Source organism: Trachemys scripta, chromosome 9, assembly GCF_013100865.1.
Source record: "Trachemys scripta elegans isolate TJP31775 chromosome 9, CAS_Tse_1.0, whole genome shotgun sequence".
NCBI lineage: Eukaryota > Metazoa > Chordata > Testudines > Emydidae > Trachemys > Trachemys scripta.
This window is the reverse complement of record NC_048306.1, coordinates 46,809,660-46,824,702: the sequence shown is the minus strand read 5'-3', so window position 1 is coordinate 46,824,702 and position 15,043 is coordinate 46,809,660. Positions and strand designations below refer to the sequence as shown.

General features: G+C 46.0%; 1 protein-coding gene across 7 annotated transcripts in view; it reads left to right on the top strand.

Annotated features, from left to right (window-relative positions):
- The window catches only part of NSDHL (NAD(P) dependent steroid dehydrogenase-like), a 34,128-nt gene extending 21,156 nt beyond the window's left edge, over window positions 1-12,972 (top strand). For 6 of the 7 annotated variants that reach the window (XM_034780612.1, XM_034780616.1, XM_034780611.1 and 3 more), the window contains 4 exons: window positions 1,975-2,117; window positions 4,763-4,865; window positions 6,007-6,335; window positions 12,618-12,972. In XM_034780612.1, coding sequence (XP_034636503.1) covers window positions 1,975-2,117; window positions 4,763-4,865; window positions 6,007-6,335; window positions 12,618-12,777 — 735 coding nt within the window. In that variant the 3' untranslated portion in view covers window positions 12,778-12,972. Of the gene's footprint in view, window positions 1-1,974; window positions 2,118-4,762; window positions 4,866-6,006; window positions 6,593-12,617 lie in introns of those variants that run through there. The other variant, XM_034780618.1, reaches the window with a different exon arrangement.
- Window positions 12,973-15,043: the final 2,071 nt, after the last annotated feature.

Below are 15,043 nucleotides of genomic sequence, written 5' to 3'. Positions count from 1 at the left end.
AGATGTGTTGCTCATGTCCATTCCATTACCCGCCCTCCTGCCCCTCTGTTGGAGTTGCCGGCAAGAAGGAACTGAGAGGGTGTTGGGCTGGGGGTGCCTGATATACCGACGCATGAGTGCGGCACTGAAGGGGGCACCACAGCTGGCCCTCCAGATACTGCTAAGGCAGAAGCCTCCGACAACAGTGCACGTGGGTGCATACACTCCTAGAATGGAATGGATATGAGCAGCACCATCTCGAAGAACAACAGTTACGAAAAGGCGGGTAACTTTTTTGTCTCCTTGCTGGCAGTCTTGGCAAAGACATTAATGAGCCATAAAGAATGCACGAATATCTCTCATGTAGAGATGATGGAGACTTTCAAAAATAGAAATAGTGGTTTGCATGCACCTTTGAAAATCTCCCCTGGTGCCTTTAAAATAGCATCGTGGCACACTGATGGAGTAGTGGAAAAGATGCTTTCACAGCAGATGCTCATGCTGTTCCTGTTCTTTGCATAAATATAGAACTTTGTCTCCACAGCTGTCAAACCTGCCCTTATACCAGCAGTACCTTTGCTTAATAGAAAAGAGAGCAAAGTAAACCTTTGGCCTAAGTTAGGCTATTGAAGTAGGATATATGTTTGAGATGTGTTTTTGTGGAGAAGGTGTGCCAGAGGATTACTACGGAAAGAGCAGGAAGGTGAAACTGAGATGGGCAAAGTTAAAGGGACACTGTCAACTTAATCATATGTTGTACAAACACATTTTGTTGCCTCTGGGGCTGAGAACATTTTCCATTATGAAAGCAAAATCTTGTCTGTCTCTTGCACTTTGCATTTTCTCCCACTTGGGACACTGAAAATCCCTGAAGTCTGTTTCACATGCAAGTTCTTAGTACTGCAGGAGTTGGGTGTTAAATATGGCAGGGGACTGTTTAAATGAAACAAAACCAAATCCTTGTAGTCGGAATTAAAAAAAAAAAAAAAGTATGGAAACAAGCTCAAGTTTCATAAAGTTTTCAGTAGAATTTACATTTGAATACCAATTTAAGTTGACTGTGGCCCCTTAAGCAAAAGTATTAGGCTTAACAGCCTTTTTGCATTCCTTGAAAAAACACTTAGCTTTTTTTAAAAAAAAAGCTATATACTTGCCATTCAAAAATCGCATCAGAGCATCCGTTCATTTGCAAACTCAGCTGCCTTGCAGATTGATGAACTAATAGAGTAGGAGGCTTATGAATACATGATTGGACAAATCCAGCCCAATATGCCCATAATTATGCCTTTGTTTTTGTCAAAGCAGTGGAAATATCATATTTATTTGCACATACAACTCAGTACTTCATAACACATAACATGAGTTTCTTCTGGGAAAGACACCAGCTGCTGGAATATGGTAGAACATATTGTTTGGAAACTCCTAATGGAAATAAAAATAAACTAAGTCTGCATGTTATCAGTTGGTGCTTCCAGTGGCGTGAGATGATGCTTTCTCAAAAGGTGCATTAAGGGAGCTAATGATGGAAATCTTTCATTTATTGACGAGCTAAAGGATTTTGGGGTGGAAAAATAATTCTTTCTGATTCTCCTATTCCCCACTACCTAAGCAAGGAATGGGATGGAGCAGTGCAGTTCTAAAAGTTCCAGGGTTCCACTGTTCACCTATAGATACGATTTCTTTGTTGAGAGACCTCCTTTGCTGGCCGATCTGTGAAGTTGTGTCTGACAATGAAACTGGATGCGGCCTTGTCTGCTGCCTTCCTGACAGGAAGAGGAGTGGGGAAAAAAGGAGGCAATCCAGAGGAAAAAGGTGTTCCCCAAAGGCATAGATGGGCATTAGCTTGTATAAATGCTGGAGAGAGGTTTCCCCAAAAGATGCAGAGGAAGCATTTTTCTAGTGAGAAGCAGTTCAATGGGATGACGCAAGGGATGCATTTCTAAGCCATCTGTCCGTCTCACCAGTCTTTCTTGACTAACTTTTTGTCTCCCACAGGAAGTGTTAAATGCTAATGACCCAGAGGATAATTTCTTCACAACTGCCATTCGCCCTCATGGGATATTTGGTCCCAGGGACCTCCAGCTGGTTCCCATCCTCATTCAGGCAGCTAAGAGTGGCAAAATGAAGTTCATGATTGGGTGAGAGAGGCTCAGACATCTTTTTCTCATGGGAAATTTGATACCAAAGTGACATGCCCCTTTTGGAAGAGAGTATTATTAAATCTGTAGTATTAAAGATATGGATGGTGCTTCTCCAGTGTTAAATCAAAGGTCCTGACTGGAGATGCCCAAGAACTAGGCAGAATGGGTGATTTAACAGTCCATCAACTTCTACACAGAACCTACTCAGGAATCATAAAAAAAATTTCCAGGAAATGATGGGTTCCCCAGCTATACCACCACTGCTTTGACCCAGGATTCATTTTGAAGAAGCCTTCTTTTTGTGGGATACTGGCACTGAGATGAGTGTGTCTCCTGTTTGAAGAGACTACATCACTTGAGCTATCTATGAACAATCTAGAACAAATGTATATAATTATAATATAACTATGTACAAATATTGCTTAATGCACTACTGGAAGGTACTAAGACTCAACACTAATGAGTGTAGCATATGAGCCTTTGTCAGATAGACCATCTTTAAGAGTTTGATGTTCTATGCTAGCTTATAGTGAAGATTCTTGATCATTATGGCTAAATTATGATTGAGACATTACAGGTCAAACCAAAGATTGACCTGTAAATCAGAGAGAGGTTACATTCAAATGCCACAGCCCTAGTAGTTTGGACAGTAGTTCAAAGCTGACCAGTCACACATTCAGAATGGTCCAGTTATGTTCATCTATAATATGCAACAAGACCTGACAGAGCATGGATTGTGTTACATTAACTCATCTAGTGTTATACAATTCTTGCTTTCAACTCTTATTGTGATCTCAAAACTTAAATTGCATTTTGATATTCATATTGATAACTATAATGTTCAAAAACTTGGCTTCCTCATTGCAAGTGTCACAACTTGTAGTGTGGAATTTAAAATTTAGAGCAAGAAATAGTACTGACTGCCATTAAGACTTTTCTTAGACTCATATATTGTGATTTAAAAAATAAATTTCCCATCCAGCTTATGATAGATTTAATTGCATACTGGGAGGGGTAGAGGTGGGTGAGGAAGATATGTTTAGAGAGACAAAACAAGGAGTCTAGTGGCACCTTAAAGACTAACAGATTTAATTGGGCATAAGCTTTCGTGGGTAAAAAACCCCACTTCTTCAAATGTTTTTTTACCCACGAAAGCTTATGCCCAAATAAGTCTGTTAGTCTTTAAGGTGCCACCGGACTCCTTGTTATTTTTGTGGATACAGACTAACACGGCTACCCCCTGATATTTTGAGAGAGAGGTGTCTTGTGTGGCTTTTGTGTTAGCTTGTACCTCTGCCATCAATTAAACTTCCCCTCTCAAGCTGCTTTATGAATCATTAATCCAAATAAATTTAAGCTTTCCCATCTTATGTTACAGAAACATTTCTTGTACAGTCTCCACTTTCCTCCATCAGAAAGCTGTTGCCTCTGCAGAACTAGAAACACTCATGTATTCCCTTCCAGTGAAGAATATTTTCTTTTCTGTCTTTGTATGGCTCATTAAATCCATAATGACTGAAAATTATAAATCATCAGGACAATTGTTTCACAAAAATTTGCGTTCAGGGATAGGGGCTGGGAGAGTGCATCTGATAATCCAGTTGTTGATTTAATGAACATTGTGGGTTAAATTCAACTCTGATGTAAGCAGGTGAAGATCCCCCTCATTTTGGCCAGGGCCAAATTTGGATGAAATTTAAATTTAATGAGCCAGGCAAATTCATAATTGAGCAGAAAGCTTGTCCTTAAATGACCACTTTTGTGCTAGATACAATATCCATATTTGTTCTGCTTCTATGGATTGTTCCACTGATGTTCTGTGGGTCCCCAAACCTTCAGATTTCAATTAGATGTGACTGCAGGTTTTGAAGGCTTTGGACAGGAGCTGGGATGGTGCCAGGCTTGCTCTGCTTTCCTGAATAGTGGTTTAAGTTTGTCTACACTAACACTTTTATCGATCGGGGTGTGAAAAAACCCACTTTCCCATTAACATAGCTACCACCGCTCACCGGGGATGGTTTAATTATGCTGGTGGGAGAGCTCTCTCCCATCGGAATAGAGCAGCTACATGGGAGACCTTACAGTGGCGCAGCTGCAGCGGTACAGCTGTGCCACTGTAAGGTCCGAGTGTAGACAAAGCCTTAGAGACTTCTTGACTTCCCCTCTGCCCGGTGGGTGCTCGACCCCGGCCCTGTCCCACCTCTTCCTGCCCCTGCACCACCCTTGCCCCCCCCCCATTCTGCCCTGCCCCCATTCCACCTCCTTCCCCCAAGTCCCCATCCCTGCCCTGCTTCTTCTCCCCACTCCTGCCCCTCCCTCCTGGAAAGTCCTGAGTGCCGCCAAACAGCTGTTAGGTTGGAGGGGTGGAAAGCGCTGGGAGGGAAGGGGAGGAGCGGGGACACAGTGTGCTGGGTGGGGGGAGAAGAAGGAGGTGAGGAGAGGGGAGCTTGGCTGCTGGTGGGTGCAGAGCACCCGCTAATTTTTCCCCATGGGTGCTCCAGCCCTGAAGCAGCACCTTTTTCTGACATCTGCAGAAGAGGTAGCTGAGAGCTCAGCTATGTTGGTCGCTTTGCCTTTTGCCACTTGCTGATTTTTCAGCTGCCTTGTACGTTGAGATAAGCTTTTTCCTTTTGTGTATGCAGGGACGGGAAGAACCTAGTAGACTTTACTTTTGTGGAAAATGTGGTCCATGGGCACATACTAGCTGCAGAGCATCTTCATAAAGACTCTCCCCTGTGTGGGAAGGTAAGGTATTCTCTCCGTTGCATATGGATAGCAAAACTGGGTGTGTTCAGAGATTCCATTTCTTTGTGTCTTCTTTGTTCACACACATTTTATTCCCTTTGCTCTTCTTTCCTCTCAGTGACTTGGATGAATTTTTATTGCACGGGAAAGTGACTGCACTAACTAGAAGAAAACCCACTATGAAAAAGTGCTATGTAAACTTCCCTCAGATGCCATCTCTTCACCCCAACATGCACTGCTCTGCCACACCCTATGGTCGGGACTTAGCTGGGGTGGAGGGAGTGTGGTACCCTATCCATGCTCTGCCCACACTCCTGAAATAGCTGCATTTTTCTGCTAGTAGGATTGGCAATAAAATAGTTAATACTGACATGGAAATATTGGTCTCAATGGGTTGTTAACTTTGAAGACCAATGGAGGTAGTTCGCACCTCTTAGCTTTTTTTTTTTTTTTTTGGCTGCAGATTCATTCAGATGGCTGTGCATCTGTTAAAAGCTTCTTGCAACCATAAGGGGTAAAGATAGATGGACTTAAACTTACTACTCAATCAAAGCTCTAAGCACTTAAAAAGTAGAACATAGCAGTTACAAAACACCCACTCCAAAGCAGCAGAAATTCTCAAGGTTATCTTTGGGTAAAGAATTAAGCAGTGCAACAGTCACTAATAGTCTGAGGTCTTGTCTACGCTTAAAATGCTACAGTGGCACAGCTGCGCAGCTGTAGCGCTTCAGCGTAGACACTGTCTACACCAATGGGAGGGTTGGTCCCATCGGCATAGGTAATCCACCTCCCCGAGAAGCGGTAGCTAGGTCAAGAGAAGAATTCTTCTCTCAACCTAGAGCTGTCTACATGAGGACTTAGGTTGGCTTAACTATGCCACTTGGGGGGTGAATTTTCACTTCTGGTTTGTTGGGAGCAGTGGGTTCTCTTAACACGGGGGGGAGTTGTAGCTCCGTAAATGGCCATTTCTTGATATTAAATGTAGTTAATTTTCTTTAAGTCTGATACTAAGAATCATCAGAGCAAAGCTGCGGGTATTAATCTATTCAACAATAAAATGAAATGAAAACTAGGACTTTATAAAAATGTGTCCAAATTGTCACATTTAATCACAAGGCTTTTTTTGTGTTCTTTCTTTCAGGCATTTCACATCACAAACGATGAGCCAGTCCCTTTCTGGTCATTCATGTCCCGTATCTTGACTGGCTTGAACTACGATGCACCCAAATACCAAATACCCTATTCAGTGGCATATTACTTAGCCCTCTTACTGTCTCTGGTGTTGCTGCTGCTGAGTCCACTCATCACGATCAAACCTACCTTCACCCCCATGCGGGTAGCATTAGCTGGGACATTCCATTACTACAGTTGCAAGAGGGCCAAAAGGGACATGGGCTACAAGCCGGTGGTGAGCCTGGATGAAGCAGTGGAGAGGACTATCCAGAGCTATTCCCACCTACGCCGGGCCAAGTAAGGAAACCCAGAGAAACCCCTCTAGCTAATAAATTTAACAAGGGCATTGAAGAGATCTGTATTCTCTGGACAGATGAACCTTTCTTCAAGCCTCTCCTAGGAATAACAAGTTTCTCTGGATTGAAGGACTTCATCCTGTAGTTGTACTAACAGCCCGTACCTCTCTGTGACTGCTTTGTGTGACAGCCTGTTCTAAAATAGTTATTGGCTGCTACTCTGTTTGAATAAACACCCTAATGTTTCCTCGTAAAATAGTGAGCTAGCACATCCAGATTCCATCCTCTGCTGTCTCTGCCCATAACTTCTATTTTGCTGCTTTGGTGACTATGCCAGCCTTTCCTAATGGCTGTGGATTGAGTAACAGAATAGGCACAGGAGGAAGTGGGCGAGCAAGCTGCTGGACCACCTCTGTGTGCGGAGGACCCCTTGGTACCGGCTTCCTCTTCGGTGTCGCCAGACGAGGCTATAGTGGGGCCCTCTCCACTGGTTCCCCAGGATGATGCTAAGGCACATCAGAAGCTGTTAGAGGGTCGCCGCCAACCTGGGCCTCTAGGCGGAGGAGTTAAAGGAGCCCGCAGACTCTCTCTGATGTTCTCTGCCCCGTAGCTGTGGCCAGGGTAGCTTTGGCTCTACATGAGGGGGTCACGAAAATTACAAATGCCCTCTGGCAAGCCCCCTCCTCCTTGCCTCTGATCTCCAAGATAGCGGAGCACAAGTACTTTATGCCATCCAAGGGTCACAAGTACCTTTATACCCACCCTGCTCCCCATTCCCTAGTGGTAGAGGCAGTCAGCCACAGAGAGAGACTGCGTCAACCAGGGGCTACCCCTAAGAATAAAGACTCAGACTAGACCTATTTGGGCATAAAGTTTATTCGTCCTCCGGTCTATAGTTGTGGGTGGCCAACCATCAGGCCCTACTAGGCCGCTATGATTTTAATATGTGGCAGGCCATGACCAAGTTCAAGAGCTCCCTTCCTGAGGCTTCTAGGAAGGAGTTCCAGGCAGTCCTGGATGAGGGCTTGACTACAGCCAGAGCAACTCTCCAGGCAGTGGTGGACGGGGTGGACACGGCTGCCCATACCATGGCATCAGCCATCATGTTGGGCAGGGTTTCTTGGCTGCTCCTCTCTGGGCTTTCCTTGGGTGCTCAGCAGTCAATGCAAGACCTCCCTTTTGACGGGCACACCCTGTTTGCAGAACAGATGGACAATAAACTCCATGGTCTGAAAGATTCCTGCATGACCCTGAAACACTGGGCTTGTACATCCCCTGCCCTTCCTGCAAGTGGCTTAGTCCACAGCAGTCTCAAAGCCAGGGGAGCCACCCTCGCCAGGAGCCTCCCCACAAAAAAATCCAGGGGCTACAAGAGATGACCTGGCCACCAACCCCTGTTTACATCCCAGTCGAGCTCGACCCGCAGTTAGCAGATAGGCAAGCACCTGTTTTGAGGGTATGCCCCAGGGCGACCTACCGGACTGTTTTCTGGATCCTTCCTCCCCTCTATTTGCCAACTGCCTTTCTTCCTTCCTCCCTGCATGGGTGTCTATAACATTGGACCGATGGGTCCTCAATATGGTGGTGCAGGGTTACACCCTTCAGATATTTTCTACCCGCCCTTCCCACCCCTCCTCCCAATATCTCTTCAGGGACCCTTCTCACAAGAGTCTTCTCTCACAGGAGGTAGAGGGTCGACTGCAGCTGGGTGCAGTGGACCTCGGCTGGGGGCACACCTCAGCAGCCTCCAGACCCAAGGTATGTGGTCTCCAGAGGAATCAACGCTACACATAAATGTCAAAGAACTCAGGGTGGTGTGCAGAGCATGCGTGGTCTTCCTACCTCACCGATTGGGCAGAGTAGTCAGAGTCCTCAGCCTAAATGTTCTACATCAACAGTCAAGGCAGAGCATGATCCTTGGCCCTCTGCCAAGAGGCACTCCGTCTCTGGGACTTCTGCATCGACCACGGAATCCATCTAGCAGCGTGTCACCTGCCGGGTGCCAGGAACATGGTAGCAGATCACCTAAGCGGGGACTCTCACCACGAGTGGGTGTTCCACCCAGAGGTAGCTGGCATGATCTTCCAGAAGTGGGGAACTTCCCAAGTAGATTTGTTCGCCACCAGGCAGAATAGGAGGTGCCACAGGTTCTGCTCCAGATGGGGTCTGGGCAAGGGTTTCCTCTTCGACGCCTTCCTCCTGCCATGGGCAGGAATCCTGATTTATACGTTCCCTCCTGATTCCGCTCATCAACAAGGTCCTAGCAAAAATCAAGCGGGACAAGGCACAGGTTATCATGATCAACATTGATTTGGCATGCTATTGAACTTGGCAGCAGTCCCCCTGTGACCCCTGCTGGATCGACCAGACCTCCTGTCACAGGACCATGGTTGCCTCTTACACCCCAACTTTGCATCTCTCCAGCATGGATGCTGTGTGGCTGAATCCTGAAGAACGGACCTGTTTGGAAGTAGAAAACCCTTGACCAGACAGATCTACCTGGCAAAGTGGATGAGTTTTTCCCACTGGGCGGCCGAATGGGGCATCTCTCCATCGCATTCTTTGGTGCAGTCAATCTTCGACTACCTGCTTCATTTGAGGAACCAGGACCTGGCACGCTCCTCTATCAAGGTGCATTTGGCAGCCATATCCGCCTTTCATTTCCCCGTCCAAAGGCAGACTGTTTTCTCCCATGACGTGATGGTTAGGTTCCTCAGAGGTCTTGAGAGACTTTTTCCTCAAGTTCGGTCCCCAGTCCCTCTGTGGGATGTCAACTTGGTTCTGTCCAGGCTCATGGGCCCACCCTTTGGCCTCGTGCTCTCTGTCTCACCTATCGTGGAAGATAACTTTTCTGGAGGCAGTAATGTCGGCACCTGGCCTTCCTTAGCAAGGTGGTGTTTGCTTTCCACATGTGCCAGAACATCTTCCTTCCGGTCTTCTGCCCTAAGCTCCATGAGACTAGTGAAGAGAGGCGCCTCCACGCTTTGGACGTAATAAGGGCCCTGGCTTTCTACCTAGCTCGGACAAAGCCTTTCCATAGGTCAACTCCACTTTTCATCTCTACAGCGGATAAGATGAAGGGCATCTGGTGTCCACACAGAGGATTTCTAACTGGATTACTGCTTGCATAAGGGCTTGTTATGAGCTGGCAGGGGCCCCACTGCCGATCGTCAGAGCTCACTCGCCTAGAGTGCAGGCATCCTCGGCAGCCTTCCTGGCAGATGTTCCGATCCAGGACATCTGTAAAGACTGTATGTGGTCCTCGGTACACACATTCGCAGCCCACTATGCCATCACACAGCAGGCCAAGTACGATGCTGGGTTCGGCAGAGCTGTGTTGCAACCTACATGTCCGTGAACTCCTTACCCACCTCCATGGGTACGGCATGGAGTCACGTAAGTTGAATGGACATGAGCAATCACTCGAAGAAGAAAAGACAGTTAGTTACCTTTTTCCATAACTGGTGTTCTTTGAGATGTATTACTCGTATCCATTCAATGACCCCCCCCCCCCCCCCTTCTTCCCTGCTGTTGAAATTTTCGGCAAGAAGGAACTGAGGGTGGAGGGAGCCGGCGGCATATGCATTCCACTCTAGGGGGCGCCAGAGCTGGTCCCCTACAGATATTGCTATGGGAAAAACTTCTAGGACCGGTGCATGGGGCGAGCACACACACCTAAGTTGAATGAGCAACACGTCTCGAAGAACACCAGTTATGGAAAAAGGTAACTGTCTTTTGCAACCCCCAAGAGTGTGAAATTTAAAGTTTGGATTCTAGACCACCATCCTTTGGCAACGAGTGGCCTCTGTGACATGCTATGGTGCCTGAGTAGACAGGACTGTGGCTGTGCTGAAACCTCTTGGGTCCATATCCTGCCTCTAGCTTCAGTTGGAGCCAGGTGCCCTCATCCATGGGCTGCCCTGGGTTTTACTCTGCATGTGTGACAATGACACAATAGTGTTAGCACTAACTAGTGACTAAAGTGGAGCCATCCTTTACTCCATGTATTTGTAACAGTGGCGGGCATGAGCACCAGTTCTCTTATCCTTTAGTAAGCAAAGGGTGTGCCCTGTCCCTGTCCCTCGTAACAATCTTGGGTTTTTCCTGTAACCAGAATATGCCATGACACTGCCAAACCACAGTTGTTACTCATTTCAGTACTGCATGGTCCTGCAGAGAGCATAATGGGAAAACAAGCGTCCCTTCTCAAAGCTTACACCTAAATTAAACTTCTTTGCCATTATCTACCTCTTTGCCCTCCCTGGCTCTCCAATTCTGTGTTGGTTCCCTGCCAACTTGTATCCTACCACAGTGGAATGCACCTGCAATAGTGAGGTCTGCCACTTTGGGGTGGGGGTTTTGACACCCTGACTTTGTGAAAGGCCTATAATGCTTCTTGTGCTAAAGAGTGTGTTGGGATATGTGAGGGTTAAGTAAAGACCTGGGAAACCGCTGGTGTGCTAGCATGGTATTTTAGGAAGTAAAGGCACAGACAGGCACCGTTTCTTCGCTTGACAGCTAAAGTTGCCATCCCTATCCCTCTCCCTTCCCTTCTGCTTAAGGATTTTTTTCATAGATTCTAGGACTGGAAGGGACCTCGAGAGGTCATCGAGTCCAGTCCCCGCCCTCATGGCAGGACCAAATACTGATAGACATTTATCTAACCTACTCTTAAATATCTCCAGAGATGGAGATTCCACAACCTCCCTAGGCAATTTATTCCAGTGTTTAACCACCATGACAGTTAGAAATTTTTTCCTAATGTCCAACCTAAACCTTCCTTGCTGCAGTTTAAACCCATTGCTTCTTGCTCTATCCTTAGAGGCTAAGGTGAACAAGTTTTCTCCCTCCTCCTTATAACACTCTTTTAGATACCTGAAAACTGCTATCTTGTCCCCTCTCAATTTCTCTTTCCTAAACTAAACGAACCCAATTCTTTCAGCCTTCCTTCAAAGGTCATGTTCTCAAGACCTTTAATCATTCTTGTTGCTCTTCTCTGGACCCTCTTCAATTTCTCCACATCTTTCTTGAAATGCGGTGCCCAGAACTGGACACAATACTCCAGCTGAGGCCTAACCAGCACAGCGTAGAGCAGAAGAGTGACTTCTCGTGTCTTGCTCACAACACACCTGTTGTTACATCCCAGAATCATGTATGTTTGTTTGTTTGTTTGCAACAGCATCACACTGTTGACTCATATTTAGCTTGTGGTCCACTATAACTCCTAAATCCCTTTCTGCTGTACTCCTTCCTAGACCGTCTCTTCCCATTCTGTATGTGTGAAACTGATTTTTCCTTCATAAGTGGAGCACTTTGCATCTGTCTTTGTTAAACTTCATCCTGTTTACCTCAAACCATTTCTCAATTTGTCCAGATCATTTTGAATTATGACCCTGTCCCCCAAAGCAGTTGCAATACCTCCCAGTTTGGTATCATCTGCAAACTTAATAAGCGTACTTTCTATGCCAATATCTAAGTCGTTAATGAAGATATTGAACAGAGCCGGTCCCAAAACAGACCCCTGCGGAATCCCACTTGTTATGCCTTTCCAGCAGGATTGGGAACCATTAACAACAACTCTCCGAGTACGGTTATCCAGCCAGTTATGCACCCACCTTAGTAGCCCCATCTAAATTGTATTTGCATAGTTTATCGATAAGAATATCATGCGAGACCGTATCAAATGCCTTACTAAAGTCTAGGTATACCACATTCACAACTTGTCCCTTATGCACAAGACTCGTTATCCTATCAAAGAAAGCTATCAGATTGGTTTGACATGATTTGTTCTTTACAAATCCATGCTGGCTGTTCCCTATCACCTTACCACCTTCCAAGTATTTGCAGAAGATTTCCTTAATTACTTGCTCCATTATCTTCCCTGGCACAGAAGTTATACTAACTGGTCTGTAGTTTCCTGGGTTGTTTTTATTTCCCTTTTTATAGATGGGCACTATATTTGCCCTTTTCCAGTTTTCTGGAATCTCTCCCATTTCCCATGATTTTCCAAAGATAATAGCTAGAAGCTCAGATACCTCCTCTATTAGCTCCTTGAGTATTCTAGGATGCATTTCATCAGGCCCTGGTGACTTGCAGGCATCTAACTTTTCTAAGTGATTTTTAACTTGTTCTTTTTTTATTTTATCTGCTAAACCTATCCCCTTCCCATTAGCATTCACTATGTTAGGATAGATAAGCGTTGAAGCTGCATAAGGAATGTGGTTGTCTGAAGGATATCCTTTGTGTAAAGAAGTGTTATCTCCCCCCTCCCTTCCTTTTCCAGCTACATAAACGAGCTCGGGGTCATGTCCCCTTCCTCCCTCACCTGTGAACTGCTGATTAAGGGAACTTGTGTCTACAATTACTGCAAAGAAATGTATCTTCAAGGTAAAAATGTCTGTATAATATGCTTAATGCTGAAAACAGTAAACAGCTGGGTATAATTATATTCTGTATATAGCTATTAATATTCATTATATGGGCATTCATGTTATCAAATAAGGGTTTTGGGGATGTTGTAGTAAATGGGTAGTTACATATTAACTTAGGTAAAAAAGCGTGATGTGATTAACTTACCACTTACTTGACAATTGGGTCAAGGGGAACAAGTACCGCAATAAAGAAGCCTGTTTACTCAATCTGCCTCTGGGTCAGCCTGCTCTTCATCTCCAACAGAGTGGGGAAGTACTAGTGTGTGTTGTGCACTTCACTGAGCTGTCAAGCAAGTTACTGGTTTCTAAACTGTGACATTGCTATTGCACTTCCACTTTTGCATTTTGTGTGAGAGGAAGCATGGGCCTGGGATTTACTCACTTCTGACCTTAGACCCATCCCTTAGCCTCTCTGGACCTCAGTTTCCCATCTGTAAATTGTGGGATACTTCCCCTGCCTTGCAGCTGTGTTGTGAGGATAAATGCAGAAGGAATTGTGAGGTGCTCAGACCCCAGGAATGAGGGCCAGATAAGTACAGAACCAATGATAGATTGGCCTGCAGATGGCACTTGCCAGCTAGAATTGTCTGCCAGCTTCTGTTTTCACCATACCACAAGTACTGTCTATCTCAACCATCAGCAGTAATTGCAATGGAGGGCTTTCCTCTCCCACTGTAGGATCATCAGGGTATCAAGGGAATGTAGCATCCAGCCAGAAGTGCTACAGGACCTGGAACATTGAGACTGGTTGGACTGGTCTAATGTAAGGAGCAGTGTGCATGCTAGAATTTTCCCTCTAAAACCCAGCTCATGAAGAGAGGAATAAATGAGAGACTGTGATAGGTGAGGTAGCTAGAGGAGGGCAAGAATGGTCTCCGTGTGCTGGTAGCTCACAAAAAGCATTTGGGAGAATTGGAATTGGACTGACCTACTCAGTACTCCCTATCGATTAGGTCACCTCACCATCTCTTCAACATAGCATCACTAGCCTTTACTTTACAAACCAGATAGAAACCCTGCACTATGGCTGGGCTGAAATCAGATATTAACATGGCTGAAATTATAGCCACTAGCTTAGAGACACCTCTTCTCCACAAGGACCCAGATCCATATAGGGACTTAAATGATGCAGCGCTGAGTATTGTGGCTCCCATCTTTTAGGTGCCTAGAGAATGACAGAACACCACAGTGAGCCACAGAGCCTGAGTTAGGCTCCTAGGTTCCCTATACAATGAATGGGCACCTTAGAATGTGAGTCACAGAAGCCAGCATGCCACGTGGGGAGCCACCTAAAGTAGCCAATGGGAGATGCTGAGCTGAGAGCTGTGTGCTAAGTCCTGCTCCCCTCTCAGAGATGATGCCTAATTCCAGGCTGCAGGCAGGGGCCTCACAGTGCTTAGTGTTCCAGAAACAGGAACCAGACACTTGGCATCTTGTGGTTTAAGCACCTAAGGTGTTTCCTGGGGAATGAGTCCAGCATCTGCTTCACTTCACACAACACAGCTGAAGGAGGAGGAGGCGGCACCCATCTTATAGCCCAGCAGTTAGAGCACTTGCCTAAGACATGGGACACTTGGGTTCAATTCCCCCCTCTGCCAGGCAGGGAGAAAGGGTTTGAACTGGGTTTCCCACCTATTTGGCAAGTGCTCTACAACTGAGGTGCTCCCTCAATCTCCTCTCAAAGCTGTTCCACTGTGGGTAACTAATGATTCTTCTTCAAGTAGATGTGTATCCCATGTAGGATGTGTGTGATCTGTGCACCCGGGCCGGAGACTTGCCTAGCAATACCTGTAGAGAGGCAGCACTTGTGCATGTAGTCCCGCCTGTGGTTCTGTGAGGCAGCCCCCCTCAGTTCCTTCTTACTGCCCGTCAACTGGAGTTGGAGCTCTGTGTGATTTTCTTCACAATCTCTCAAATTTATATCTTAGCCTAGTTGTATATAATTAATAGTTAGTTGGTGATGGAAATGATGCCAGTACCAACGATATCAATGATGTCGGCATTCTGTCCTTGCCACTGGTCCAGGACTTTGCCAGGCTGGTGCCTATGATGAGACCCCAGTTGGAGCATGTTGTTGAAGTCTTGGCACCACACCATGAAGCACCACTTCTTCAAGTGCTTGCTCATATCCATTCCATTGTAGGTATGTGTGCTCACCACATGCTCCAGTGCCGGAAGTTTTTCCCTCAGTGGTATCCGTAGGGGACCAGTTCTGGCACCCTCTTGAATGTCATGCGCATTCACCAGTATAAGGGGCACTACCGGCTTCCCCCCCCCC